The sequence below is a fragment of the Blennius ocellaris genome (genome assembly GCF_963422515.1).
Source record: "Blennius ocellaris genome assembly, chromosome: 4".
Classification (NCBI taxonomy): Eukaryota; Metazoa; Chordata; class Actinopteri; order Blenniiformes; family Blenniidae; genus Blennius; species Blennius ocellaris.
Genome location: NC_137653.1, coordinates 31,317,816 through 31,344,733, shown reverse-complemented (window position 1 = coordinate 31,344,733; position 26,918 = coordinate 31,317,816). Strand labels below are relative to the sequence as shown.

Sequence of the window (26,918 nt, the reverse complement as noted above, 5' to 3'; positions counted from 1 at the left end):
CAAGAGTTTTCTGTGCACGTTGACCGAAGGCTGCAGTCATTCTGCACAACTGTGAGAAAGTCAGGTGTTGTGCCAGCCATATATAAAAAAAAAAAAGGCTTAATCCACGTGATAATGAATATGATTATGATCTTATTTAAAAAAAAATCCTACATGTTCCAGGATAATATCTAAGAAAAATGTGAAATATGAAGAAGGAAAACTTCCTTCTATTGAGATGTGAAGGACAGAAATCTGGGCGTTACTGGCATACAGTAGTTTGTGCAGCTCTCAGTAACTATTCACACAGTGATAAAAAAAATATATATAATCCCTCAAATGCTTCAAACATTTAATCGGTAGCGTGCAGTGGTGTTTCAGTCAGGGCCAGCAGTCCCACCACCGCCGCCACACATTATGTCCTACAGTAAAAACACAATCTGAATCCAATGTAAGGCCATTATTATGCATCAGTACTTAAAGGTGTACAGGAGGATTTTCAGGAATTTTAGGAAAGAACCGCCCTCTCCACCTTTTGAAAAAATGCACATGTGCAACGCTGTACCTGCTCCCGAGACGGAACGCCTACTAAAACGCGTGCGAGAGACGTGCACGAGCCCAGTTCTCCTCGTGCACGCTCTGTTTACAAGTCACAAGTCGGCATTGCTCACACAAGCTCACTTTACAAGAAGATTTGCACTTTTTCCACTATGTCAGACTCGCCACCGGTAAGTGAAAGTCTATTTACGACAAGCAAACCTTTTTAAAAGCTGAAGGCGTAGCTCACCATAAACACCTGAAAGCGCGCATGCGCAGAAAGTGAAAACGAATAGATCCACGCTACCTGGGGACGAGCACGTACGACGGCCTTACGTAATATATCACCAGAATGATTGACAATTGGGAGGACCAATAGTCTTGATGATCCACCCGGAAAAAGAAAATCCTCCTGTACACCTTTAATCCACACCAACATGACAGCTGATCAATAACCATAACACATCAAGACACCACTGTGCAGCAGCACCATCAGATCATTTTCCAGTGATTTGCAAGGGGAGGGTTTGTAGCATCCGATGGGGGGCCGTGCGCGCACTACTGTCATGCATGCACGCTTGTCTATCTGTGTGCACGATTGTATAGGAAACACCACTTTGCAATCAAAAAACAGCACCAAATGCCAACAGCAGCACCAATCTAATCCAGAGAAAGTAAAAAAAACAAAACTAGCACTGACGATCACTTGTAGATTTAATCCATCCTGTTGTAAAATGCTGCACAAAACCTTTGTTGGTCTGAGTTAGCTCATCCATTTCTGGTGTCCGAAGCTGGTCCGCTATCGTATCATCGATCTTGCTGTTAAATCAGCCTCCATCACTCCAGAGGAGCAGATAATAACAGTGCGTCATCATGCACCGGCCCATGGGCCAATTAGTCGAGCTCATTTCAATGATGATAGCAAGGCGAGCACTTGTAACTCTGCTGGCCCTAAGGCGGTCCGTCAATAACACATGAAAATCTGATTGGCTGATGATACTGTCACTCAACATTTTAACCCAATTGCAGCATCCAGCTTTGATCAGAGGTTAGCAATGAAGTTACTGCTGGCTCAGCAGAGGAAAGGAGCTGTGATGCGGAAAAAAAAAAGAAAAATAATTTTTGACAGGTTGCCCCTGATTGCACACCACTGCATCTACACAATACAACCGGAAATTTGTAGACCTCATATTGGAGGGAAAATCGTATCCAGGTTTTTTTGGCCCATCAATGCATTTCTATTGATATTAATCATCATTTTGAGATCAACAAGCAAAAAAAAAGAACAAAGTCATGTTCAAACACAAAACACAAATCATTCTGAAACTGGTTCAACAGTTCGGGATTACAGAAGGATTAGAATAAAAGTACCTTTCCGGTGGATTTGACTCCTTTCCAGATACAGAAGAAGCAGATGACCCAGACGAGCAGCAAACACAAGGCCAGGTCCCATTTAATGGTGCCTATGTCCTCGATGCCTCTGGTGATGCCCAGCACATTGTGTCTGCAACACACAGAGAAGCAAGTCGTCACAGCCATGCTCCAACAGCAGGAAGCTGCTTGTTGTGTGCATGTGTATTTGTGTGTGGTTTTATGTAACTCACTCCCAGAACTCGGTGACGGGGGAGGTGAAGTTGGAGGCGTTGGCAGCCACCCAGAAGGATTTGTTCTTGCGGTAGGTGTCCTCGATGCAGCGGTCTGTGTTCCAGGGCTGCTTGCACTTGGCCCAGGGAAGCTCTGGCTGAAAGCACTGAACAACAACAACAACAACCACATCACAACCAAAGTACAAGTGTGACAGTCTGGTGTCAAACCATTTAGCAAACGTGGAGCGAGATGAAAGATGTACGTATGTAAGTGAATCATTTTTGCATTTTTGTTTCAGAAACGCTCCGTGTTTCGTTTACACAGCAATGTCTTGAAAACGACATTTGTTTCCATGGAAACGGCAGGAACACTATAAATGATGTTGCTTTCATGTTGGGCACTAGTTGATGTCGTTGTTTGTTTTTGCAATGAAAACACACATGCTCGGGGTGCTGGATAGTGCCCCAACTGGGGACTCCATTGTTCTCCTGGGGGACTTCAACGCCCACGTGGCCAATGACAGCGAGACTTGGAAGGGGGTGATTGGGAGGAACGGCCTCCCCGATCTGAACCCGAGTGGTGTTCTGTTATTGGACTTCTGTGCCAGTCACAGTTTGTCCATAACGAACACCATGTTGGAGCACAGGGGTGTCCATAAGTGCACGTGGCACCAGGACACCCTAGGCCAGAGGTCAATGATAGACTTTGTGGTCGTGTCATCTGATCTCCGGCCGTGTGTCTTGGTCACTCGGGTAAAGAGAAGGGCAGAGCTGTCAACTGATCACCACCTGGTGGTGAGTTGGATGCGCTGGACCGGGAGGAGGCCGGATAGACTCGGCAGGCCCAAACGTGTTATGAGGGTCTGCTGGGAACATCTGACCGAGCCCTCCGTCCGCGCAGTTTTCAACTCCCACCTCCAGGAGAGCTTCTCACAGATCCTGAGGGAGGTTGGAGACATTGAGTCCGAGTGGACCATGTTCTCCACTTCCATTGTCGAAGCTGCTGCTCGGAGCTGTGGCTGCAGGGTCTCTGGCGCCTGTGGTGGGGCAATCCCCGAACCCGGTGGTGGAAACCGGAAGTAAGGGATGCCGTCAAGCTGAAGAAGGAGTCCTACCGGGCACTGTTAGCTCATAGGACTCCCGAGGCAATCGACAGGTACCGGCAGGGCAAGCGAGCCGCAGCCCGAGCTGTGGTGGAGGCAAAAACTCGGGTCTGGGAGGAGTTCGGAGAGGCCATGGAGGACGACTTTCAGTCGGCCTCGAGGAAATTCTGGCAAACCGTCCGGCGCCTCAGGCGGGGGAAGCAGTTCTCCACCAACACCGTTTACAGTGGAAGTGGGGAGCTGTTGACCTCAACTGGGGACATTGTTGGGCGGTGGAAGGAATACTTCGAGGACCTCCTCAATCCCACCACCACGTCTTCCATTGAGGAAGCAGAGGCTGGGTTCTCAGAGGTGGACTCGTCCATTTCCCAAGCTGAAGTCACCGAGGTTGTTGTGAAGCTCCTCGGTGGCAAGGCACCGGGAGTGGATGAGATTCGCCCAGAGTTCCTTAAGTCTCTGGATGTGCAGGGACTGTCGTGGCTGACTCGTCTCTGCAACATCGCGTGGCGGGCGGGGACAGTACCTCTGCACTGGCAGACTGGGGTGGTGGTCCCTCTCTTTAAGAAGGGGGATCGGAGGGTGTGTTCCAACTACAGAGGGATCACACTCCTCAGCCTCCCCGGGAAAGTCTATTCCAGGGTACTGGAGAGGAGGGTCCGGCCGTTAGTCGAACCTCAGATCCAAGAGGAACAATGCGGTTTTCGTCCTGGTCGTGGAACACTGGACCAGCTCTATACCCTCCACCAGGTTCTCCTGATGGTGGAACACTGAACCAGCTCTATACCCTCCACCAGGTTCTCCTGATGGTGGAACACTGGACCAGCTCTATACCCTCCACCAGGTTCTCCTGATGGTGGAACACTGGACCAGCTCTATACCCTCCACCAGGTTCTCCTGATGGTGGAACACTGGACCAGCTCTATACCCTCCACCAGGTTCTCCTGATGGTAGAACACTGGAGCAGCTCTATACCCTCCACCAGGTGCTTGAGAGTTCATGGGAGTTCGGCCAACCAATCCACATGTGTTTTGTGGATCTGGAGAAGGCGTTCGACCGAGTCCCTCGAGACGTCCTGTGGGGGGTGCTCCGGGAGTATGGAGCGTGAGATCGACAGGCAGATCGGTGCAGCGTCTGCAGTTATGCAGACGTTGTATCGGTCCGTCGTGGTGAAGAAGGAGCTGAGCCAAAAAGCGAAGCTCTCGATTTACCGGTCGATCTTCGTTCCTACCCTCACCTATGGTCATGAACTATGGGTCATGACTGAAAGAACCAGATCCTGGATACAAGCGGCTGAAATGAGCTTCCTCCGTAGGGTGGCTGTCTACACCCTTAGAGATAGGGTGAGGAGCTCAGTCACCCTTAGAGATAGGGTGAGGAGCTCAGTCACCCTTAGAGATAGGGGGAGGAGCTCAGTCACCCTTAGAGATAGGGAGAGGAGCTCAGTCACCCTTAGCGATAGGGTGAGGAGCTCAGTCACCAGGGAGGAGCTCGGAGTAGAGCCGCTGCTCCTCCACATCGAGAGGAGCCAGCTGAGGTGGCTCAGGCATCTATTTCGGATGTCCCCCGGACGCCTCCCTAGGGAGGTGTTCCGGGCATGTTCCTCCAGTACGAGGCCTCAGGACAGACCCAGGACACGCTGGAGGGACTATGTCTCTCGGCTGGCCTGGGAACACCTTGGGGTGCCACCGGAAGAGCTGGAGGAAGAGTCTGGGGTGAGGGAAGTCTGGGCAACTCTGCTCAGACTGCTGCCTCCGCGACCCGGCCCCGGATAAGCGGAAGAAAATGGATGGATGGATGGAACACACATGCTTTAGAACAATAAGCTCTAAACACTGGGAGAACATTCTAGTGGACAGACTACCAAGTTGGATTGTTATTACAGTGACTGTCAAAATAAAACCAAGTTGGATTGTTATTACAGTGACTGTCAAAATAAAACCAAGTTGGATTGTTATTACAGTGACTGTCAAAATAAAACCAAGTTGGATTGTTATTACAGTGACTGTCAAAACAAAACTACCAAGTTGGATTGTTATTACAGTGACTATCAAAATAAAACTACCAAGTTGGATTGTTATTACGGAGACCAGGAGAATATGGACTGGGAGTGATGACACCACGGAGAGAACATTGTTCTGATTGTCTCTACTGAGCATGTGCAGAACTACTGGTTACTACGGGCGTCATGTGCATGTGCAGCGTTTTCGAAAAGTTGTGTTTTCTCCCATTTTCAATGGAAATAGACAATTTCAAAATGTAGTGTATTCCCCAATTTACATGAAGACGGAGTCAAAATATTTTCAAAAAGTTGCATTTCCCCCCATTTCCATGGTGATGTGTCAGTGTTTTCAAAAACTTGCATTTTACTTTAAAACTTTGTTGAGTAAATGAGGTAGATTATTTTAGGCGTCTTTGCTTCACTTTCTTGTTTTTTTTGACAACTTTTTACTTTTGCTCATTATTTTTCTTAACATATAAACAAAAAAACAAATCAAAGAAACTCAAATTTTAACCAAAAATGGACTGTTTTAGAAAAGCAGCTTTTGTAAACGTACGCACAAGCATTTAACAAAGATTTAAACATTCAGTTTAAATCACTCGCTAGTGAACACATTTCAAGTCATGGTTTTTGTAACATGCTGACAAATCTGCTCACCGATCAACAGAAACTCCCTCGTTATCTGCATTTTGCCAGTTTAGCATCATTTTTGCTGAATGTATCCCAACCGGGTGAACTTTATAACCAACCCTAATTCACAAGCCAATTAAACACATGAAAGCGGCACTAGCCCAGATATTGTTAAGATTTATTGGATGCTGTTAGAGGTCAGTGTGAACTGGTGAGGTTTTTTTATCCCCAGAATAGAGACGTGGATCCCAAACGTACCTGAAACAGGTAGTAGACACCCCAGGCCAGGATGACGATGTAGTAGATATTCAGAAGGGACACAATCACGATGGAGGCGTAACCAATACCTGGAGAGAAGAGAGAGGATTGAAGGAGTTATTACAAGAGAAGTACTAACAGTTGATCAGAAAGTCATTATCAGCCAAAACAAAGTCATATGAGCTGCTTTGAAATCTGTCAACCGAATACTACAGATTCAGTCTGACGCATGCAACCAACAACCATTTGGGATTTAATGTTTTTAATCGGTGATTGTATTTTCTTTAAAGAGGTCATATAATCCGGCTTTTCAACACTTCCACATGGTCTCGTTGGTCCAGAACCCTGGTATTCAAAGTTTCAAGCTCGTTCTTGATTTCCCTTCATTTGAATATTGGACCATAGGAGCTGCATTCAGAATCTGCTGTGTCTGTGTGAACTGGACTGGCTCCGCCCACACATGCCCATCTTGGGCAGAGGAGGAAGTACTTCCTCTCGTGGTGCCATGTGCCACAGCAGAGCTACCTAATTGTAGGAGGAGTCAAAGGGAGGAGCCTACCTTGATTGTGATTGGCTAAACCTCCAATAACACTATATAGGGTTTGATTTCTGATTGGCTGGACACTTTTTAAAACCTAAACAAGCCAGGGAGAGGGAAGACAGCCTTTCTTCACTTCTGGGGCGTCGTTCCATTGATGGGGACGATTAGTACTGTTGGAAAACCTTTAGGAAGAGAATAGGTGAATAGGTTTTTACTTCTTACTACTCCTTTCCATTCATGCACATGTAGATGAAGGGGAGTTTGTTGCTTCTTTTGTTTTTTTTCATGTGAATGTTTCTTTTCTTTCTTTATATTTGTATGTTCGAAATAAAGATTCATACCAATTTTGCATTATAGGACCCCGTTAAGTGTTGCTAAATAAACTGAACTGCCAAAACCGCTCGGAGATAAAACTGAATGTTTCTCCAGATCAGTCATGACATCCTGTTTATGAGGTTGAAGCTGCTTCCTGCTTCTCTCCCTCCATCTGTCAGTCTGAAAGGCTTTTGTGCACCTTGTTTGCTCTGGATAACATCGCACGAGCTGCTGAATGCAGTCTGAGCAAGAAGGTTAATCCTACTGCATCTGCCTAAACAGCTCATTATTAATGCCACTTCATCTCTTCTTTATCTTTGCATTCATATTATACTATGTGTTAATCCTGTTCAAGGTCCAGAACTATCATGTTGTTGTATTTTTTTGTTGTTTCCAACTTCGTCTGCGTTTGAGAGCAATCAGTTGAATTTCAATACGTCACAAGCAGCCTTGACAGAGACAAGATCAAGGCTATGTGAATGTCTATTTTGTTTTTTTAAATCTGTAAAATGACACCAGGTGTAGGAATCAGGATTTGGATCAATACTGAAGCTGGATTAGTTTTTAGGTTGTTGATCAAACAAAGGCCGCACTCCTTGCAAGTGTACCCGAGCGGGTGTGTGTGTGTGTGTGTGTGTGTGTGTGTGTGTGTGTGTGTGTGAGTGTTGCAGGAACGTTGGGCTCGATGGCAGCTGATTAGCCAAGTGATTAAAAGGACACAACCACCACAAGGCCCGAAATCATTCACACGTTCATACACACACATGCAGATGGAAGCTAGCGACTCCTACGGGCCGTTCTCAACTCACACACACACACACACACACACACACACACACAGATGGCCAATGACGTTGTAAGACATTAATTTCGATGAGTGGCCCCTGTTGGCCGTCCACATGCATGCACGCACGCACACGCACACACAGACACACACACACACGCACACACACACACACACACACACACACACACACACACACACACACACACACACACACACACACACACACACACACACACACACACACACACACACACACACACACTGGCCAGCTCGGATCACTCGGTACAGTGCTGATCAAACAAACAGATGCATACTCCTCCATGATGTCACTCCATGTGCTCATTAACCGACCTCGGCTGACCTTGAAGGGTTTGTGTACATGTGGCGTTATCACTCTGGGTGCACAAATTAGATTTATTTTCACACATTTCAAACAAAACAAACTTTGTTTTGTATCTGATTCAGAGGAGACCTTACTACTTGCCATAACAGGAAACTCCCCACTGGAATTAAAAACTTTAATGATGTCCCTGAATGCACCACCTCACCAACCGGACGCCGCGGCGATTGATGCCACTCACGTCTTCCTGACATGACACATCGGCATCTGCAGTGACTCTTCTTGGGGGTTCACACGGAAGATATGACATTTTAAAACACAGGATCATGGTGTCTTCTTTTTTTTTCCTTAATGAAAAGTAAAATGCCTTATGAGAACGAAGGCTTGATGTGTCAGAGGTTGCCTGGTGATGCGACGACAGGCCATATTGTTTTGTTTGTATTTACGCAGTCATTCAGTTCAATCATGGATGTCAGACTATAAATCAGTGTTTGTGGGGAGAGGTCTTGTGAGTACGAGGCATTTTTCAGGAGTTTTAATAACTTTCAGTTGGATTTTCTGTTTAAAAAATCCTCACCAAATTATCGCAAGCCAACACAATATCAACAAGATTTCCAAATATTTTATGTGATAGATCCAATTCGCTTAAGATTATTGAGACACTCCTGCTTAGTAAAAAGGAGCTTAGTGAAATAGCAACTATTATAAGAAGAGCTTACACTGAAGCCCCGTTTACACTGTTTTCAAGTGAAAATGCAAAATCGTTTGATGCTTTTTCCGTGTCTGTTAACATGACAACGGTGCTCGGGGGTCACTGAAAATGCAACTTTCTGAAAACACGGTGAAGAGCTAAACACGTCTCTTTTATGACTAAAACACGAGTTGTGTACACGTGTGAGTTTTCCTTGACACGAAAGAAAGATCAAGTACATTGTAGAGGGAGACGGTGGTAAATGTGGCTACAAACTAGGTAGAAAGAACACCACCAATCTGAAGCGGCACCTGAAGGCTTTCCACGTTGGTGTTCTTTCGAAGGTAGGTTACAACTATCCCTCTTTACAAAGCATACATATGTTGGGATCTCACAAAGACCACAGAAAGTTTGTTAATTTCTAAGGAAAGACAATTTTCATTTGTCCTGATACACAGTCATGACATATGAATTTGGAGGTCATTGAATGCACCGCAGCACTCAGAGTGCACGGAGGTCCGGTGCAATTTACCCGCGCTTACTACAATCGCTTTGACACGCTATCACATTTTGAAATGACTAAAATATGACTAAAACTAATACGCATTTTCGTCCATAACACTAAAACTAAGATGGCTGCCAAAAACAACATTGGTGGGCATAACGTAACTTTATGAAAACGCGCGGGTGGAAATGCTGCTACTTAGTCGTGTAAAGCTGAAGTCTCCCCTCTCTCCTAACCTCCACTGTTTGACTGCAACGCGACATGAAACCTTATTCCCCTCGACATGTTGGAATATAATTCAGACGGTTGTAACCAGTTAATCCCACATCTGCTTCTCTGACTGCTCTTTCATTTCATTAAACATCAAGACAGAGAACCTGAGGACACTTTTATTTTATTTATAATGTTTTCCTTTACATTTCAAAGTGTCCTTAGATAGATATAGCTAGAGATCGATCTATCGTATCTATCTATCTATGCAGTTCACTCTTTTTCTGCCCCATCTCTATCCATCCTTTCGTTGCCTCTTTATTTCTCAGTTTCCTTCCATTTTCTGTCTGCTGTTCAGATCTCTCTTCCTCCCATCCTCTTCCCTGTTTCTCGTTGTTCCCTCTGATGTGTTGCGGCACTGTTGCCGTAGCAACGTGTGATTCGGGACACTGTGTACACCGCCTTGTACGTGTGTGAGTGTGTGTGTGTGTATACGCGAGACAGCAAGAGGATAATGTGTCTGAAAGGAAGAAAGACTGTGCATATATGTGAAAGTGAGAATAGCGACGTGAGTAAATTATTGAATCGAGAGCATGAAACAACAGACTGGTCGTGATTATAAAGTTACTGTGGTGGATTCATTAGCACGAGGTAGAATTACAAACGAGGCAACGAGTTAATTCGGGATGGAGGCGAATGCCCTTCCCACCGCTGTGATCGACATTCCGCCAGCATCTTTTCTTCCTCAAAAATCATGATAATAAAAAACTGATGGGGGTAAAACTAATGCTAGCGTCAAGAAAACACAAATGCTATTTAAATGTCAAATTGTAAATCAGCAATAGAATAAAGTATATGAGGCATATTCATCATAATCTCAATCTAAATACGTACAGTTCAAGTATTATTTATTGTTGTTGTGTAATATACTACAATAAACGGGGGAAAACCAACTATTCTCCGACAAGTCTATGTGGACGGAGGAGACGCTGCAGATTTCTTCCTGTTAGAAGAGACTTTTTTATTTCCACGGTTTCTCTGCTTGACTGTGTCGTATTCTGTGCTATAGAAATAAAATAACTTGAATTTAAAATTGAGTTGACGCACACCAAGGGCCAATCCCAATTCTATTTTTACCCCTACGCCTACCCCTTAGCCCCCTGCCTCCAAAACGAGGGCAAAGGCAAAGGGATAAAAGTTTCAGCCCTTAGATTTGGGACACCCCTCTCCCTCTGCTCAGCCCCGCCCCTCTCCCTCTGCTCAGCCCCGCCCCTCTCCCTCCGTCTCACAGTTTTGACGTCATAATACGGCGCCGTTATATCAGCAGAACTGAATCATGGATGTTTGTTGATTTTCCAGCAGGAGCATCGTCCTGCCGTCCCAAATTCAATGTGTTGCAGCAGCTTGGCTGCTTTGTTTCCACATCAAGGTGAAGAAATAGACGGAGACATGGATTACTTCAGTTTTTGCATTGTATTTGGACTTCAGAAATATTTCCTCATTCATCATGCAAAAGCAGAGGAGCTTCCTTTGTTTGCTCTGGGTTCCTGTTTTCAAAACACCATATTAGAAGACTTTGGAACTCTACAGTGTAATAATAAAATGTTAGAAACACGGTCTCTACCAAACAAATACACACGGAAGCTCCATACGCCAACACTACTGCCATTCTTACTAGTATAAAACACAACAGGTTTATATAACTTTAGAAGGGTATATATGTGAAATGCGAGTCCTTCGGCGCCATGTCCTGCTCCCCCTCTGTTTAAAGTGTGCATCTGGAAACGAAAAGCTTCGTTTCGAGGGGTGAATAGCCCTTCCCCTCACCCCTCCGCCTCTGCACAACAGTGAAATGGGACACCCCTCAGACTCTCGTTTAACACGCATTTCAAAGGGGTAGGGGTAAGATGAAGGGCTAAGGGGGAGAATTGAGACACAGCCCAAACCTCTTATTTGTATATTTCTGTTTGCTTGTGTGTATTCTTAATAAATCAACCACAAAATGCAAACCGAAGGCACAATTTATGCAGCCCAGCATGGGATCTTCATAAATCAGGCCCAAGTTTTATATTTTGAATGTTGTAACGAGATGCTTGAATTACTGAGGACGGTGAAGCTTAATCAGCTCTAAATCACAGAGTATTAGTTCAATCCTAAAAGTACAAGGATGCTTATATGTGACTGATGGGCCAGAGTGAATAGTGAGAGGAAGAAAGTATAGACAGTGATGAATGCATGATATTTATCTGGTGGTGAACAGCCGGCGAGGAGGAGGTGAGAAGAACCGTAGAATCCGGGGAATAAAAGAAGAAGAAAGGATGTGAAGTTGAAAATGAAGAATCTCAGCAGGATAACTGTGATGTGGCTTCCTGCAGGAGATGTGCTTTCCACAGCAGAGGAGGTGAGCGCTTGGGGAAAGGTGCAGGCAGAATAGAGGCCTCAGTGTGTTGGTGTACCCGTGCAGGCCCGGTTGCCTGGCAACGGCTGCAGGGTAAGGTCTCGGTAGCCTGATTGGAGCAGAGTCTGGTGTGACTCAGCCTTATGTTGCAAAGCCATTCCTCTGTGAAAAACAACAGAGGTCTGGAAAAATTCTAAACCCCTGAGTCGAGTGGAGAAAATGCCGGAGCCGCAACGGCGAGCCGGACGGGGCGGAGCGGAGAGCGGCGTGACGAGACGCAGAAAAACATCTCATCTCGAGGCCTTTAAATCATTTAACTATGATGGATGTGCGGTTTTAGTTGGTTCGAGGAGACAAACATGTGCTTTTATATCTGAAAATGTAATGTGTAGTTTTACAAACTGCAACAGGAGGTGCAGATCAGATGTCGTGTTAGCTGATCATGGGCCATACGCTTTAGTGCCGTGAACCAAACATGGTCTTTGAACAAAGGTGTTTGAGACCATATGGTTGGATTTTAAACCCGTGGAACCCTATTAGTAAAATGGTCAAGAGAGTGCACAGCGTGAGCAATGCCCAAAGCATTTGACACTGTAAATCACATTCATCAATGGAGGCAGCTGGCATGACGGAGCACCGTCCATCCGTTGGTAGAGGTTTAGGTTTGTGTCTCACTCAAGGACACTTTGACATGTGACATGGGGCGATGGGGAATCAAACCAGAAAACTTCTGATTGAGCTACGATCCGCTTCACTGCCCAAGCCTCAACTGCCTCATTTGTACCCATCTCTGCTTGGTTAAAACTTTACAGTGAAGACGACATTTTAGTGGACAGAGCACCAAGTTGGACTGTCGCAGGAGAAGATGGACTGGGAGTCATGACACAGCGGAGGAAACTTTGCTCTACTTACTCATCCGGAGCAAAACCACCAGGCTCAGGAACAGCTTCTTCCCCGAAGCTGTGAGACTAGTGAACTCGAGCCATGTTCCATAGACTCCCTCACAATTTTGCACTACAACACTTTACACTTTACAGTTCTGCTCTTGTATATTTGTATATATTTTTACGCTCTATATATTTTATTTTATTTTATTACTGGCTTACCGGGACCTGAGTCCAAATTTCGTATCATTTCTTCCTTTGATATGACAATAAAGAATCCTTGAATCCTTGAATCCTTGAATCATCTACTGAGCATGTGCAGGAGAAATAGTTGCTACGGCCGTGATGCGCAGGACTAGTAGCAGTATTTCAGAAAAGCTGCGTCAATTGAAAACCTCCTTCAAGTCCTAATGAAGAGTTATGGCGAAAAACATGTGAAATATGAAATGTGAAATACTTAGTGCTAAATAGAAGACGACCTGGGCTGATGAGAATTAAGATAACGACCCACCTGCCCCACAACCCTGGTTAACAATTAAATGTAGATTAAAGTACTTCTGAAGAAACATTTAATAGAAATGTCATTGTTACAAAAATACCTAAAATTATACATAATAAATTGTCCTTTTACGCAGACAATCCCAATGATGGTCCACGTCAGAGCAGTGAAATGAGTTGGGCACTACCAGGCTGTAAAATCTATCAAATGCAGCGAGCTGTTTATCATAGGGCCATGGTAGCCTGGACGGTGCTCCCGGGAGTTTTGTCCCGGGAGCACATTGAATATCATTGACAGAAAATAACCAGAAATGTTTTTCAAAAGAAATTAAAAGTGTTTTTGTTTACACAAGAATGAATTTCAGTTAAATACCTGATCAGCAATTAATAATGATGATTGTAATATCAATAATAATGTAATAATAACAATAATTGCTGTTGATAATTGTTATTGTTGTTGTTTCATTTAGATTTTTGGATGACCCCATAGTTATTATAGTTCTGTGGTGTTGTTGGTTTTATGTGTTCTTTTGGCAGATATGTTTTAGTTGGTTTCACAGTGAGCTTCACAGTTTGTGCTGTGTGATTGTGCGCGTGTGCATGCGACTTTGTATGTACCGTATTTTCCACACTATAAGGCACCGGATTATAAGGCACACCTACATTGATTGACATAATTTACAACTTTGTTCATATATAAGGCGCACTGCCCTATAAGGCACATGGAATAGACCAGTGGTCATAACCTTTATAGCTCAAAGCCATTAGGTTACATTTTCCACTGATTCTAACACCCAGAGAGGTGCACACACTTTATTTTGATAGTCCTACCTGCAGCCTATGCCAGGAGGACACTACACACAAAACCTTCTTCACTGCTGGTTGACAACTTACAACTACCAGTAATAAACTAAACTACATGAACTAAGCAACAAAAACACAACACAACACAATTATTACCGACACCACAAACCAAATATAACCCCCAATAATTGCATTTAAAACACCACAAACAGAAACTCCCATAATTCATTGCAGCTGTCGGCTGCACTGAGGAGCTCAGGATGCAAGGCATGATGGGAATTCATGTTTTGTGTTGTTGGAGGTTATTGTGGGTTGTTGTTGGGCTTGGTGTTGTGTTGATTGTGTTTATGTGTTTTTGTTCCCCAGTTTAGGGAGTCATTATTTCATCTAGTTTATTTTGGTTTGTTAGAACATTGGTGTGCAACCATGAGTGATGAAGGTGTTGTGTGGAGTGTCGTCCGCTCTGAAGATCCGGTTGAGAAGTTAAAGTTGTCAAAATAAAAGCTTCTGGTTGTTCAGCTGTCAAATAGCAGTCTCGAGTAGAGCAATTCTTCCATTATAAGGCGCACCGGGCTATAAGGTGCACTGGCAGCTTTTGAGAAAATTTGAGGTATTTAGGTGCCTTATAGTGCGGAAAATACGGTAATCTTGTTCATAAGATGTGTAATGAAAAAGAAGGAGACCCCAGGCAGAATAACACCTGCAAAAAAGTCAGGAGCTCATGGGGCTCTCAATAAAATGACCTTTCATTCAGAGCTGCAGCAGTTTCACCGACTCTGCCTTCACCTCCACACTCTTTATACGTATCACAGCTTTTCCTTTCGGGGGGAAAAAAGGCCACAAGAGCAGCAGTTGTAGAGACGCTCGTGTCACCAAGCCGTCTGAAGGTCACGGATTTCAAGCTCGGCAACGACTGCAATCATGAAGATTTGATCAATATTGTAGAATTTGATTTGCACTGTATATCTGGACTATTTTCATGCTGGGCAGTGTGTGTGTGTGTGTGTGTGTGTGTGTGTGTGCGTGCGTGTACACACTTGAGGAGTCCCACTTACCTTTTAGGGCAAAAACTCTCTGCTCCACTTGTGATACGTGACTTTAAGCTTATTTTACCATTGGGAAAAGATCGGGGATGGATTGAGGAGCTTCAAGTCATGTATGGTTAGGCTTAAGAATTTACGATTTATGCCCCATTATTAAATACTAAGAATAAAAACAAACTCATTCAAACACACTCGAACTGCCCATCGAGCATGTGATCGTCATCATGTTTGAACACAGATTTGGTCAAAATAAGCTCATATTTCTCAGAGTTTTACTTGTTTTATGCTCCAGGTGTTGAAGGCTAAGCGCTAACTGTGCCAAACATTTATAAACAATGAGGTAATTCAGGTGGAGAGAGTGAATTTAAGTGGTTTGATTCATTAAACCTGGTACAGGCTCCCTATTAGAGCTTATATTTTTGTTATTTGTCTCTGTGGATGAGAAAGTGCGTGTTAATGAACAAGGCACCGTAAATAATGCTGGATTTAAGGTTAATTACCATCCGTTGTCCCACATAAAACCATACAAGGTTGCAAACATACAAAAACAATATCGTAAAACAACGACAAAGATGATAAAACACTTCTTCCTAAAAACCAGAAAGTGCAAATATTAAAGTGCTTACTAAGTTGTCTGATGTAGGTAAAGTGCCTGTTTTTAAAAAAAATTATAAATTTTTAACTGCATTATTGTCACACGCCATATTTTTTGGGTTTTTAAACCCAACAAAGGTGGAGCTTTCTCGTTCTTTATTGGACAACACACACTCATGATACTGGTGAACAGGGTAAATCTTCATTCAGAACCTGAATTTAAACATCTTTTGTGTTTACATTTTTGTAAATCTGTGGAATGTGTAACATCTTTGCATGTAGTTATCACAATGCTCTACTATCCTGCAGCCCTAAAGCTCATGGATCTGGTTCCAATGGGTCCAATAAGAAGCCACCTACCAGTAAAGATGGGGCAGAGCTTCTCCCAGCAGGTGATCCCACCCTGGGAGGTGAACTGACCCAGCGCGACCTCCAGGAAGAAGACAGGCAGACCTCCACCGAACAGGAAAATGAAGTAGGGGATGAGAAACGCACCTGCAGAAGGTTCGAACAGAGAGACACAGGAACAGTGAGATCGTGCTGAATTCCTCTGAGTGGTACAAGCTTGGGAGCGGCTGGCCGACCTCACCTCCACCGTTCTTATAGCAGAGGTACGGGAAACGCCACACGTTCCCTAAACCAACAAAACCGCCGGCCACGGACAGAACAAAGTCCAACTTGCTGGCCCACTTCTCGCGCTGGGGATGTTTTCCCTCTGCCTCGTCTTCAGGCCGGGTGCCGGGGCTCTTCCCGGGGGACGGCTTCAAGGTGTCCTTGTGGAAATCCTTTAGGCACTGAAGTTTCTCCTTTTGAGCCATTCTGGAAGACAGGAGATGGAGAAACGATCAGCACCTCTTCGCTGTGGACCGAATCGCTTCTGATTGGCTGCTACAGATTTACACGGACAAGATGTCAGTAGCTAACCATACAGTTGTGCGTTGAGCAAAGAATGTGTGATGATTGATGTAACACAATTCTTTTTCATTAACAGTCAAAACCTGATCTCCTCGGGGCTCAAACTCAAAATAGCACAACCAGAAATATCACTTCGCCAACCGGAGCGTTCCACAGGATGCAATTACTCCCGATGAAGTTATGAAGAAAAGCTTTCCAAGCTGGAAGGTTTTCCTCAATGGGAAATGTCTTCAGGTGGCTCAAGAAACATTGACTCTAAACAGTCATTTTGAGCAGGAGATCAAACGTGTCGGTGTTGGGTTACAGTCTGGAAGCTGTCCAGAGCCAATAAGGAACAAATCTCTCCCCGCACTAAAGGAGTACACTCCATCCTGGAAACACCAGAGAAACCTTTTTTTCATATCTAATCTAAACACAAGCTGAGACTTCAAAACACCCACGACTGTTTAGAAAGCCACTTGCACGGTGGTAAATGTGGTAATTAAGTGAAAATGAAGTGGCTGTTAACGTTAACCTGAGGCCTATCGCACATTGAAGCAGGAGTGATGAAGGTCACGCCGACTCCGTCGCTGTAAATTTCCACCCCAACAATGATCGAGAGAGAGAGAGAGAGCGAGCGAGAGAGAGAGAGAGAGAGAGAGAGAGAGAGAGAGAGAGCGAGAGAGAGAGAGAGAGAGAGAGAGAGAGAGAGAGAGAGAGAGAGATACTCGGTAGTCAGCAGATGTCTGCTGTCACTGTGGAAAATGTCACGTCTTTCTCTTTTTCCATCTGCTGGGCTGCTGTGCCCTTGGCTTCTCCTCCTTTGTCTCCCGTCATTCTCTCTCAATTTGACTTTTCAGCCGACAAAGGACAAAGTCACCGTTTCACCTACATACCTGGATCATCCATCCACTGTTGAAATTGTTCATTCCCGAAATGATGTGGAAAACCTTTTGTTCGACTGTTTTAGTCTCAACAACTCGTTTCTATCTGCAGCCGCAACGGCAACAAAGTCTCGCTTTGTGTGTGCATACTGTGTGTATGTGTGCACAAGTACTTCCTGCTCGTGTGTATATACATATACACACACACACTATATATATATATATATGTGTGAAGCAGGGTTTTCCATGTCTATATGACGACGACAGAATGGCGTTTGAAAATAAGACTCTAAATACTCATACATCGCACGCTTGTCCAGCCATCCACAAAAATATGTGTCCTTATTTGCATAAAGTGCAACAACACGTCAATTGCATTTGACATGGAATGTTTTTTTTTGCACTTTATGCAAATAAGGACACATATTTTCCGTTGTAGAACTGGTTCATACGTAAATGACCACTCTCGCTCAGTCAGAAATAACACACATTGCATCACGCGGACGGCTGGAGGACAAGCGATGTATGTGTACTTTGACTCTATTTTCAAATGCCATCCTGTCGTGGTCATATAGACATGGAAAAAACCCTGCTTCATTTATTAATAAAGAGTTCAAATGAAATGTTAAAACTGCACATAGTGCTGCTTATGGGAAGGTCATACAATGCTGTCAATGCATCTGTGTGGACCTCTACAAATAGTTGGGATAAATTAGAGGAAGTTGGCATCTGGACATCTGGAGCGTCAACATCACAAACAAGAAGTGACTCATTTCTAGGAAAGCCCCTAAAAAAATCAATAATGTCATCTGCCTCAATGACAGATGTCCTTGGCGAAATGGTGCAAATGTTTAAAAGTCTCAGAACAGATGTGACTTACAGGAGCGTCCGAAAAACACTTTCTTATCTTCAAGTTCCAAGTCAAGCGAGTTTTGCATGGACTGGTTGAACATCCCACACTGGCAAAGCTTTAAATAATGAATCGACCAAGAAAGTTTTGGCAGTTGTCTGATAGAATTTGGGTCCAAATACGAGGAAAGTTCAGGCAATTCAGTCGAGATCATTCCAAGAAAACAGCAACACTCTAGAAAGCCTCTAAAATGAGTGCAATTTCTGGATTTCTACTGTAACTTCTGATGATTCCCCACCAATCTGTGGCATTTATTTTAATTTGAAATGAAACTGTTGCTCATTTGTGCTCAGAACTTCCTCCAGAGGGCTGAGGGGAACTGCAGAGGATTGTGGGACGATTCGAAGAGGTTTGGCGAGAAACAGAGGGCCGTTGTCTGGTGGTGTTGCGACGGTGATCTCTCACACCCTCAAACACACACCATGGACGAGACTACAGTGACACACACACACACACACACACACACACTTGCTTCCCTCTCTCACCAGTTACATAACTCACTCTCCTATTTAAAGAGCATGTACATTTCCACTGCACTGACCGCCTATTAAATCCCCTTATGTCCACGTCCTCCCTTTCCTCCGATGCTCGACTTTTCTTTCACTCCTTCATCTCCTCCACTCCATTATATTTGCTCCTTCACCTCATTTCCTCTCCGCTTTAGGCCTTATTTGTTTCAATAACAAGCCTAAATCTGCTGTGTTATTGTCTCAAATAAGCTATTTTGGCTCTCTGACTTCTTGGTTTCCAAACAAGGACGACAGGAATCGCGTCTTAAGGATGATAAATGCAATTCCGACAGGAAATCGACCCACTCATGTCGACTTCATGGTGTGAAATAGAAATGATGAAACACAAATCTTCCCTCCACTTCCCATTTTTGTTCTCAAGGTTCCCCCTTTTGTCCTCCTCTCCGGTTTTCAGCAGAACATTTATCACTGTGCTTTGCATCTTCTTTTTTTTTTTTTACTTTTACTTTTACTGCTCCCTCAACCAGGTCACTTATTTCTCCTCCATTGTCCCAGATGTTTCCTTTTCATGCACCATCTAATCATTTTAGCTCCCTTTTATTGTTGATTTTTATCAGCCCAGGTCATTTTAGACAGATTCTACTTCATTCTTCTCTGACTCCGTCTCCATGGAAACGGGGAAAACGTCACTTTTTTAAAAAATCTATGCCACTGTTCATGCACATCACGGCCATAGTAACTAGTTCTTCTGCACATGCTCAGTAGCTGGACAACCAGAACAATGTTTCCTCTGTGGCGTCATGACTCAAAGCCGATTGGTACTTTTATTTTGACAGTCACCATCATAACAATCCAACTGGGTGGTCTGTCCACTAGAATGTTGGTGTTCTTCTATTGCTGATGTTTATGGCACATTGTTCTCTATACGCACATGCTAACAACATTGTTTTCAGCCTGTGCACTGTTTCCATGGAAATGGACGTTGTTTTCAAAAGGTTGCAGCTTCGACAGAAAACCTTTCTGAAATGAAAACACAAAAACCAAGTATTTTCACTTGGAATGGGGCCTGAAGTCCTAAAGTCCCTTTTGCCATCAGCTTTAGAGGAGAAGAAATTGTCAGAACAAATCGAGTCAGATCTCCATTTAAATTTCTGTTTATATGTATATAAAACATGGCTTTCAAAATTGAAATAAGGAAGAAGGAATCCATAAAATATATATTTTATGTTTTATTTTATTTTCATATGTTAAAAATGAGACAGTGAATGTGATTTTTTCTTTTTTAACTGGTCGGACCATAAAGACGTTAGTTACTGTTGATTAACCTTCAGAAAGTGACAGACTTACTGCAAGTGTACAGTGATAAGGATAAACTGATAAAGAAACAAAACTCCACCCACAACCTTTCTCTCATTGGAACAACAAAAATGGAGGGTGCATGTGAAGGTGTGACGCTGTGCAGTGGGGGAAAACACAACACACAAGAACAGAAGTTCATTTAAAAAAAAAAAAAAGTGCATTCAAATAAAACAGCCGCTGTGAATTTTCTCTTATGTAATTACCTGCCAACAAAACATTAAATAGCGAATAATCCAAAACGTGAGCTCGCCACTTTGCTGCGGTCTAGTGTTGATTCCATGCCACAATTTACTTGCTTTTATTTCAGACCTGCATTCCTCTGTTATCAGATTTGTCGGGGAGTGCGAGCTGCTGCTGCAGCTTGGGAATTTCACATAAACACTGTGCAGTCACATGATCAAATTAGAAGATGCTGACTTGCCGGTAAGCCCGAGTCATGAGATCCTTCAAAACAAAAGAAAATAAAGGAGGAAATCTTTCCAATCCGCCAGTAGATGGCACTGCAGACACTAGCCCATTTAGTGAACGTTTCAGAAGGACAAACCACAGCCATGGGGGAGCAGAGATCCTGGGTTCACGTTTTGTTTCCATCTAATTTAAAGTGAAAAGTCATTGTTTATGTGTTTACATGGTATAGATTTTAAAAGTAGTGTCTGTTTACACCTTGTTGTTCATCCACTCGCAGAGGAACTATCTATAGACATCTGTAGTTTCCCACCTGTTCGCACAGAGGTGCAGCCTTCTCGTAAAGTTCCACCAGTTTCCAAGGAGTTCAGTTGCTCCCAGCGCCATAGTCGTGGAAACAGACACACAAGATGCTACAAAGGTTTTCCCATTTTCCCATGAAAAATGTGTACGCAGGGCCTTGATTTTCCATTAATACCACAGCAATGTATGAGATGTTCTAGATTTAGGTTGGAAGAAATGTGCAGCCTTTTAAATAAGATGCACCAAACGTGTTGGCAGCTTCATGTTTACGATACAAGATGAAGCCAGACGTGTGGAGTTGGTACGTTCACCCTGTGAGACCAGGTTCATCTGCTGTTTTTCCATGAAAGGCCGGAAGACGAGTCAATAAAATTCCGGGTAAAATGCTGCATTTTGCTTTATTCTTGAGCAGTTTTGCTTTGGTTCTATTAGAGCTGCACAAAACATTACCAATGTATTAATATCGCAGTATCAACATGCACACTATACGACTGACTGGGTGTTATTAAATGATGTTTCTATGCATATGTGCTTTACTGTTCTGAAAATTCAAACTGCAAACCTGAAATATTAGAAATTATTAATAATATAAAACAATTTTTTTCTACAGCCCACAATTTTATTTATTGACAACCATTATCACATATTTCATTTCATTTTGTTTGATTTGATTTTCACTAAAGACTGACTGGATCTGATCAAATGATGTTTCATGTGCGTTTTCCTGCTCTGCACATTCAATCTGTAATTCAATCTAAAACCTGAATTATTAGAATTGATTAATAACAAAGGCAATTTTGTCAAATAAAAAAGTAAATAAAAAAGATTTATTGACAATCTCAAATGACATTATCACATACTTTTGCTATTATTTCATGTTACTCTTATCAATTCCTGAGCTCATTAACTTGAATGTTTCTGCTGCAAATTTTCTTGCAATCCAGCAAAAATCGTTGCATTTGCTCTTTTCCGTAGTTCCAAATGGTGAGCGGTGGAGCGGGTTGTCCTCACTACGGTGGGATTAGTGGTTGGATCCCCACTTCCTGATCTACACGTACGGACACGTTGGGGCAGATATCAGATGTTAGTCTTTGTGCCTCCAAACAACGGTGTTCTTCCGACACAGGCTCTGCCCTCTGGGGTTTCTTGCCGTGTGGCCACCAGCCAAAACCTAATGTGGCGGTGGATTCAGGATACCACTCGTGCCTTGGCCACAAGATGACGCTGACCCGGCGAACTGAGGGACCTCCGTCATCCTTATTGCATTAAATCTGCAACAAACGATGAAACATTATGCCACAATGTGGGGCGCTGGGTGTTAATCACCATTTATTTATCTCCCCCCCCCCCCCAGCTGCCAAGGTAAATAAAACCTGGGAAAGCTGCCTACACCTTTTATTAGCCACTCTGACTCCAACTTTAACACAATTATCCAAAAAATAATGGTGGATTAATGACGCAGCTGTAAAGACATGGGGAATTTTTTAGCAGCGTGTGTGAGCTGAACCGGGTCAGTGGTTCAGACTGGTTCTTATGTACTCTGGTGATGAAGATCTCCGTCCGCTTGAGGACAAATGGCCATAAATCTTTCACTGCGACCAGGCCGGGTAACGTTTGTAATCCTCGTGTCGGCGAGAAGGCTCTCCGGACTCAGTTTTCATTCGGAGCAGCGACTCTGGGAGTGTTTGCTGTGACAGAAATTTCACTCACTCACTCACTCACACTCACACTCACACTCACACACACACACACACACACACACACACACACACACACACACACACACACACACACACACACACACACACACACACACACACACACTTTCCACTAACCTCAGGTTACTGGCTTAATAAATCATTTAACAGCAAACAAGGCAACAGTGAAGGCGGCGGCTGTCAGCGCTGCGTTGAGATGGACGGGAAGAAACAAGGTTTCCTTGAAAACAGACTATTTTGTGTTGAATGTATCAAATCCAGGGACGATATCACATTTAACATTGACAACAAGGTCAAACAAGTATGCTATGATGTTCAATCTTTGAAGGAGTTCAGTGTTGAGGTGTGTAGAAGGAGCCTGCTTATTGGACACGAGAGCAAAAGCGTGTAATCCCCGAGGATAGTACTTGGGAACGTACCAGTGCATGGTCATGACCATTGAGGAGCAGATTCATGTTTCCACTCCTCAACAACCGAAGCAAGAGCCGCCATCTCGCTTGCCACCTGCTGATTCCACCTGTTCCTGCATGCGGAGGCCGTAAAGTGGAGGCGTCTTTTGTGTAATGCCGTCAGTCTCTCCTCCACATTGTGGGACAGTTGTTCAGCCAGATCACTGCTCTGCAGAGGCCTGCAGGTTGTTCAGGCCCCGCTAACAACACCACCTCTCCACTGAATACACATGGGTTGTTTTGCATTTTTTTCTTGCAGGAATGCTTTTGATGTTCACATGGCACTGTGAAAACGATGTAGTTAACATGCTGGGCCACTAGTGGGTGCAGTTGGTTTGTTTTTGTAATGCACCCACCCACCCACTCGAAACATGAACAATGGGAGGACACAGACATTCCAAGTTGGATGGTTATTACAGTGACCGTCAAAATAAAAGTACCAAGTCCCAAGAGAATGTGGACTGGGAGTTATGACACCACGGAGGAAACATTGTTCTTATTGTCTCAACTGAGCATGTGCAGGAGAACTTGTTACTACGGTCGTGGTGCTTGTGCACAGTCGCAGCATTTCCACGACAACAGAGACATTGTCTCCGTCCACCGCTGGCGCGTAAACGGACTCCCAACATGCTAGAACGTTTAGCGTTTTCATTTGGAAATGTTGTCGTGTGAATAGGACCTTAATTTGTGTCAAACATATGATCCAGGAAGCAAATTTCAGGAAAATACAACTGCGAAAGTTGGCCGATTTTTTTGTTGTTGTTTGTTTTGGTGTCAAATAATTTGTACAAACCTGCAAATTCCTGCTTCTTGGGCAGCAACATGCTGTTGCAAACATTGGCTTTTGTAAAAATTGCACTTTCAGATTGAAAGACAACATTTTTTTTACATTTCTTCATTTCCTTACTGATATGCTTTGACTCATTCAGAAAAAAAATGAAAACTGGCCGACGGCGTTGGTAGTCGCAAGTTGTTAGCAATCGTTTGGAGTGTCATCACAAATCAACGTCCAACCCAACTGAAGAAAAGAATTTTAAAAAAACGAGGTCGTTAAGATCACGACCTGCCGTCGCAGATCAGTGTTTACAGAGTTTGAGAGCAGAAGTGAATTGCACTAATTATTTCCTATTAGTTTCTTCCACACGTGAAATATTCACAAACAAAACGGCTTCATGAAACAAAAACTTTTAATGGCGTTGCGTTAGCATCGCTCGGCTATATCTGTCCGATAAAAGCCACACATCAGCGTGACAAGATTAGATTAATGTCGCGACCAGCGTGACACACAAAGAGCAGCCACGACAAAAGCAGCAGTTCATTGTGGTACGTCAGCCTGTCAGTGTCGCTCAGCTCTCAGACAATAGATGCTCCTCCTCAGAAGCAGCCAAGTGAAACACACCCCCTCCCAAATTTGGATTGCAGCAATTTAATTCCTGTCATCTTCATTCCGCCTCAAAGTCGGGGCAACTTTGTCACATTTTTTGTGCAACTCTGAAGCCGTATTGGAACCTTGCACTTAGTAAAACAATGGCTACTTTGAATTTAATCAGCTGATCAACAAATGGCTTAATGCAAAATGAAAAATGCTCAATCCTCGATTTGATGTTTGCACAATTATCTCCCATAATTGCTGGTTCCATTATGAGTTCATGTAAAGGATTACAAGTTTAACAGCTTTAAAAAAAAAAAAAAAGGGAAAAAAAGCAAAAGTTGTCTGAATGGGTTAACTGTTTCGCATTCAAATGGGACCAATTAATTCATGGTCACTTCTCTTAATCCCTGCATGAATGCTTTGAACAGAAGCTGACTACTTGACAGGAAAAGAAATTGCATCACAGCTTTTCTTCACTCTGGCTGTCAAGGACTCCGGTAATTACCCACACTGAAACAGATTCAAAATGGAACCTACTACGCTTCTTATTACATTTTTTTTTCTCCAAGGCAACCGAGAATGCTCTCTGTACTTTATGAGATGAACAGACCCTCAGTTGCATGGCATTAACAGATGAGTCTGGTGGCAGTTCTCCATGCATTTGTTACATAAGATGCTCTGGATTGTAGCTTTACTTCATGTGCACCGAGACATTTGCACTTGCACAATGTTTGCGCGTAATTTCAGTACAAATTGAGGGGGAAAGGCACCATGTCTTCATTAATTGTCACACGTGACAGTGGCTGATCAAACTTAAAACAGCTGGCGGGGGGCGCAGGGGCGGGGACCAAGACAAAGGTAGAGAGAGAGAGAGAGAGAGAGAGAGAGAGAGAGAGAGAGAGAGAGAGCGATTCGTGGTTTGGAGAAGCAACGGGCGATGCTCGAGGTGCCACAGGCCAACATCCCCGCCTTCTCACCCTTCACTTCTCCTTTCTGAGCCGTTTTAGCTTCACAAAGTCAAATAAAGACAAGTCAGGCGAGTCAAATCCAGCGGCAGATTCCTTCAACACCCTCAATTCATGTACATATACACACGCGCGCACACAGATGTTGAGTAAAAAAAAATCGAAATGAAAAAGGATGAACGCACGTCCACTGGCTGGATGCGAGAGAAACGAAAACTGCCCCAGACGACATAGAAGCTGCAAGAAAACAGGATGATCCACATCCTTCCTTCACATAGCTAACGGTGGTCAGACATTAAGCAGAAATGCGCTTTGACGCACGCGTGTAAGCTTGATCTACCCGCATCGCTCCAAATAGCACACACACAGAATAAAACAAAAACAACAACCAAAAATGAATAATGAGGATGAAGTATATAAAAAAAGAGGGTAAACATTTGGGGGAATCTAAATGCAGCTCATGTGCGCACGAAATGCACCAAAGTCTTTATCGCTTCTTCACCAGGAAATACATCCAGACATGCTCACCATCAATAGATAAATAAATTATATATATATATATATATACACATATATATAGAGATAGATCACAACACTCCAGCAAATTATCTCATTTTGAAATGAACATAAACTTTTCTCTAAAATATTGTCACATGTGTTTCAAAATATGTATGAAACACACATTATATTATGATTCACGTTAAAGATCCACATTTTAAAAATAGTAGCAATTGTAAATAAAGATGGAAATGGAAAAAAACAATTAAAGCATAATTGCTATTACTATTCCTATTACTCTGCAAAGTTTTAAATAGAATTTTATTTTACCTGCTGTGATGATGTGATTTTTGTGTATTATTTCGTTCTTTTAATGTCCTTTACGCTCGGTCCCTTGTCCGATCCGTCTTGTCCGTGTCCTCCTGTGTCCGTGAGAGCGACTGAGGGTTGGACGCGTCGGTAGCCTTTATTTTAGCCTATTTATAAGCTTCTCTTTCTGACCTTTGTCTCTTGAAACGGGGGACCGGAGACATCAGCAGCAGTGGAAAATCACCGGCCTGCCTCCTCACACAGAGCAACAGGAGAGCGGCGGCTCGTTCACGGACCACGGCAACCTCGGATTTTTCACAATCTAACCGGGGCGTTTTAACAAAATCACACCACGTGTGTGTCTATAAACACAATTTACATGTCAAATCTGAAGATGCATTCATCATCATGCTTTGAAGTCTTTAAAAAGAATTTAAAACTGGTGGGTTTTTTTCTTCTTCTAAAAGTGGTCCACTTACTTGTCTTCCCTAATTTTAAACTTAAGAAGAAAAACTTACATTGTATTAACTACTTGTCTAACAACGTTTGGCCTTTTAATACACTTTATGTGGCTTTCTATTTGTAATTGCTCATAAAAAAGAAGAAAATAGTCAGAATTGCTCTGATGTTATAGACATTCAGGGGATTGCCTGTTTGAAACGCATTATCATCCAAAACAC

The 26,918-nt window shown here is 43.4% G+C and overlaps 1 protein-coding gene across 1 annotated transcript in view; it reads right to left on the bottom strand.

Annotated features, from left to right (window-relative positions):
• The window catches only part of LOC308129714 (sodium- and chloride-dependent taurine transporter-like), a 53,192-nt gene extending 26,740 nt beyond the window's left edge, over nt 1–26,452 (bottom strand). Inside the window, exons 1-6 of the mRNA XM_080495746.1 lie at nt 26,260–26,452; nt 16,292–16,521; nt 16,063–16,197; nt 6,093–6,181; nt 2,121–2,266; nt 1,888–2,020 (exon numbers count right to left, since the gene is read on the bottom strand). Of these exons, the coding sequence (XP_080351872.1) occupies nt 1,888–2,020; nt 2,121–2,266; nt 6,093–6,181; nt 16,063–16,197; nt 16,292–16,520 (732 nt within the window). The 5' untranslated portion in view covers nt 16,521; nt 26,260–26,452. The remainder of the gene's footprint in view (nt 1–1,887; nt 2,021–2,120; nt 2,267–6,092; nt 6,182–16,062; nt 16,198–16,291; nt 16,522–26,259) is intronic.
• Nucleotides 26,453–26,918: the final 466 nt, after the last annotated feature.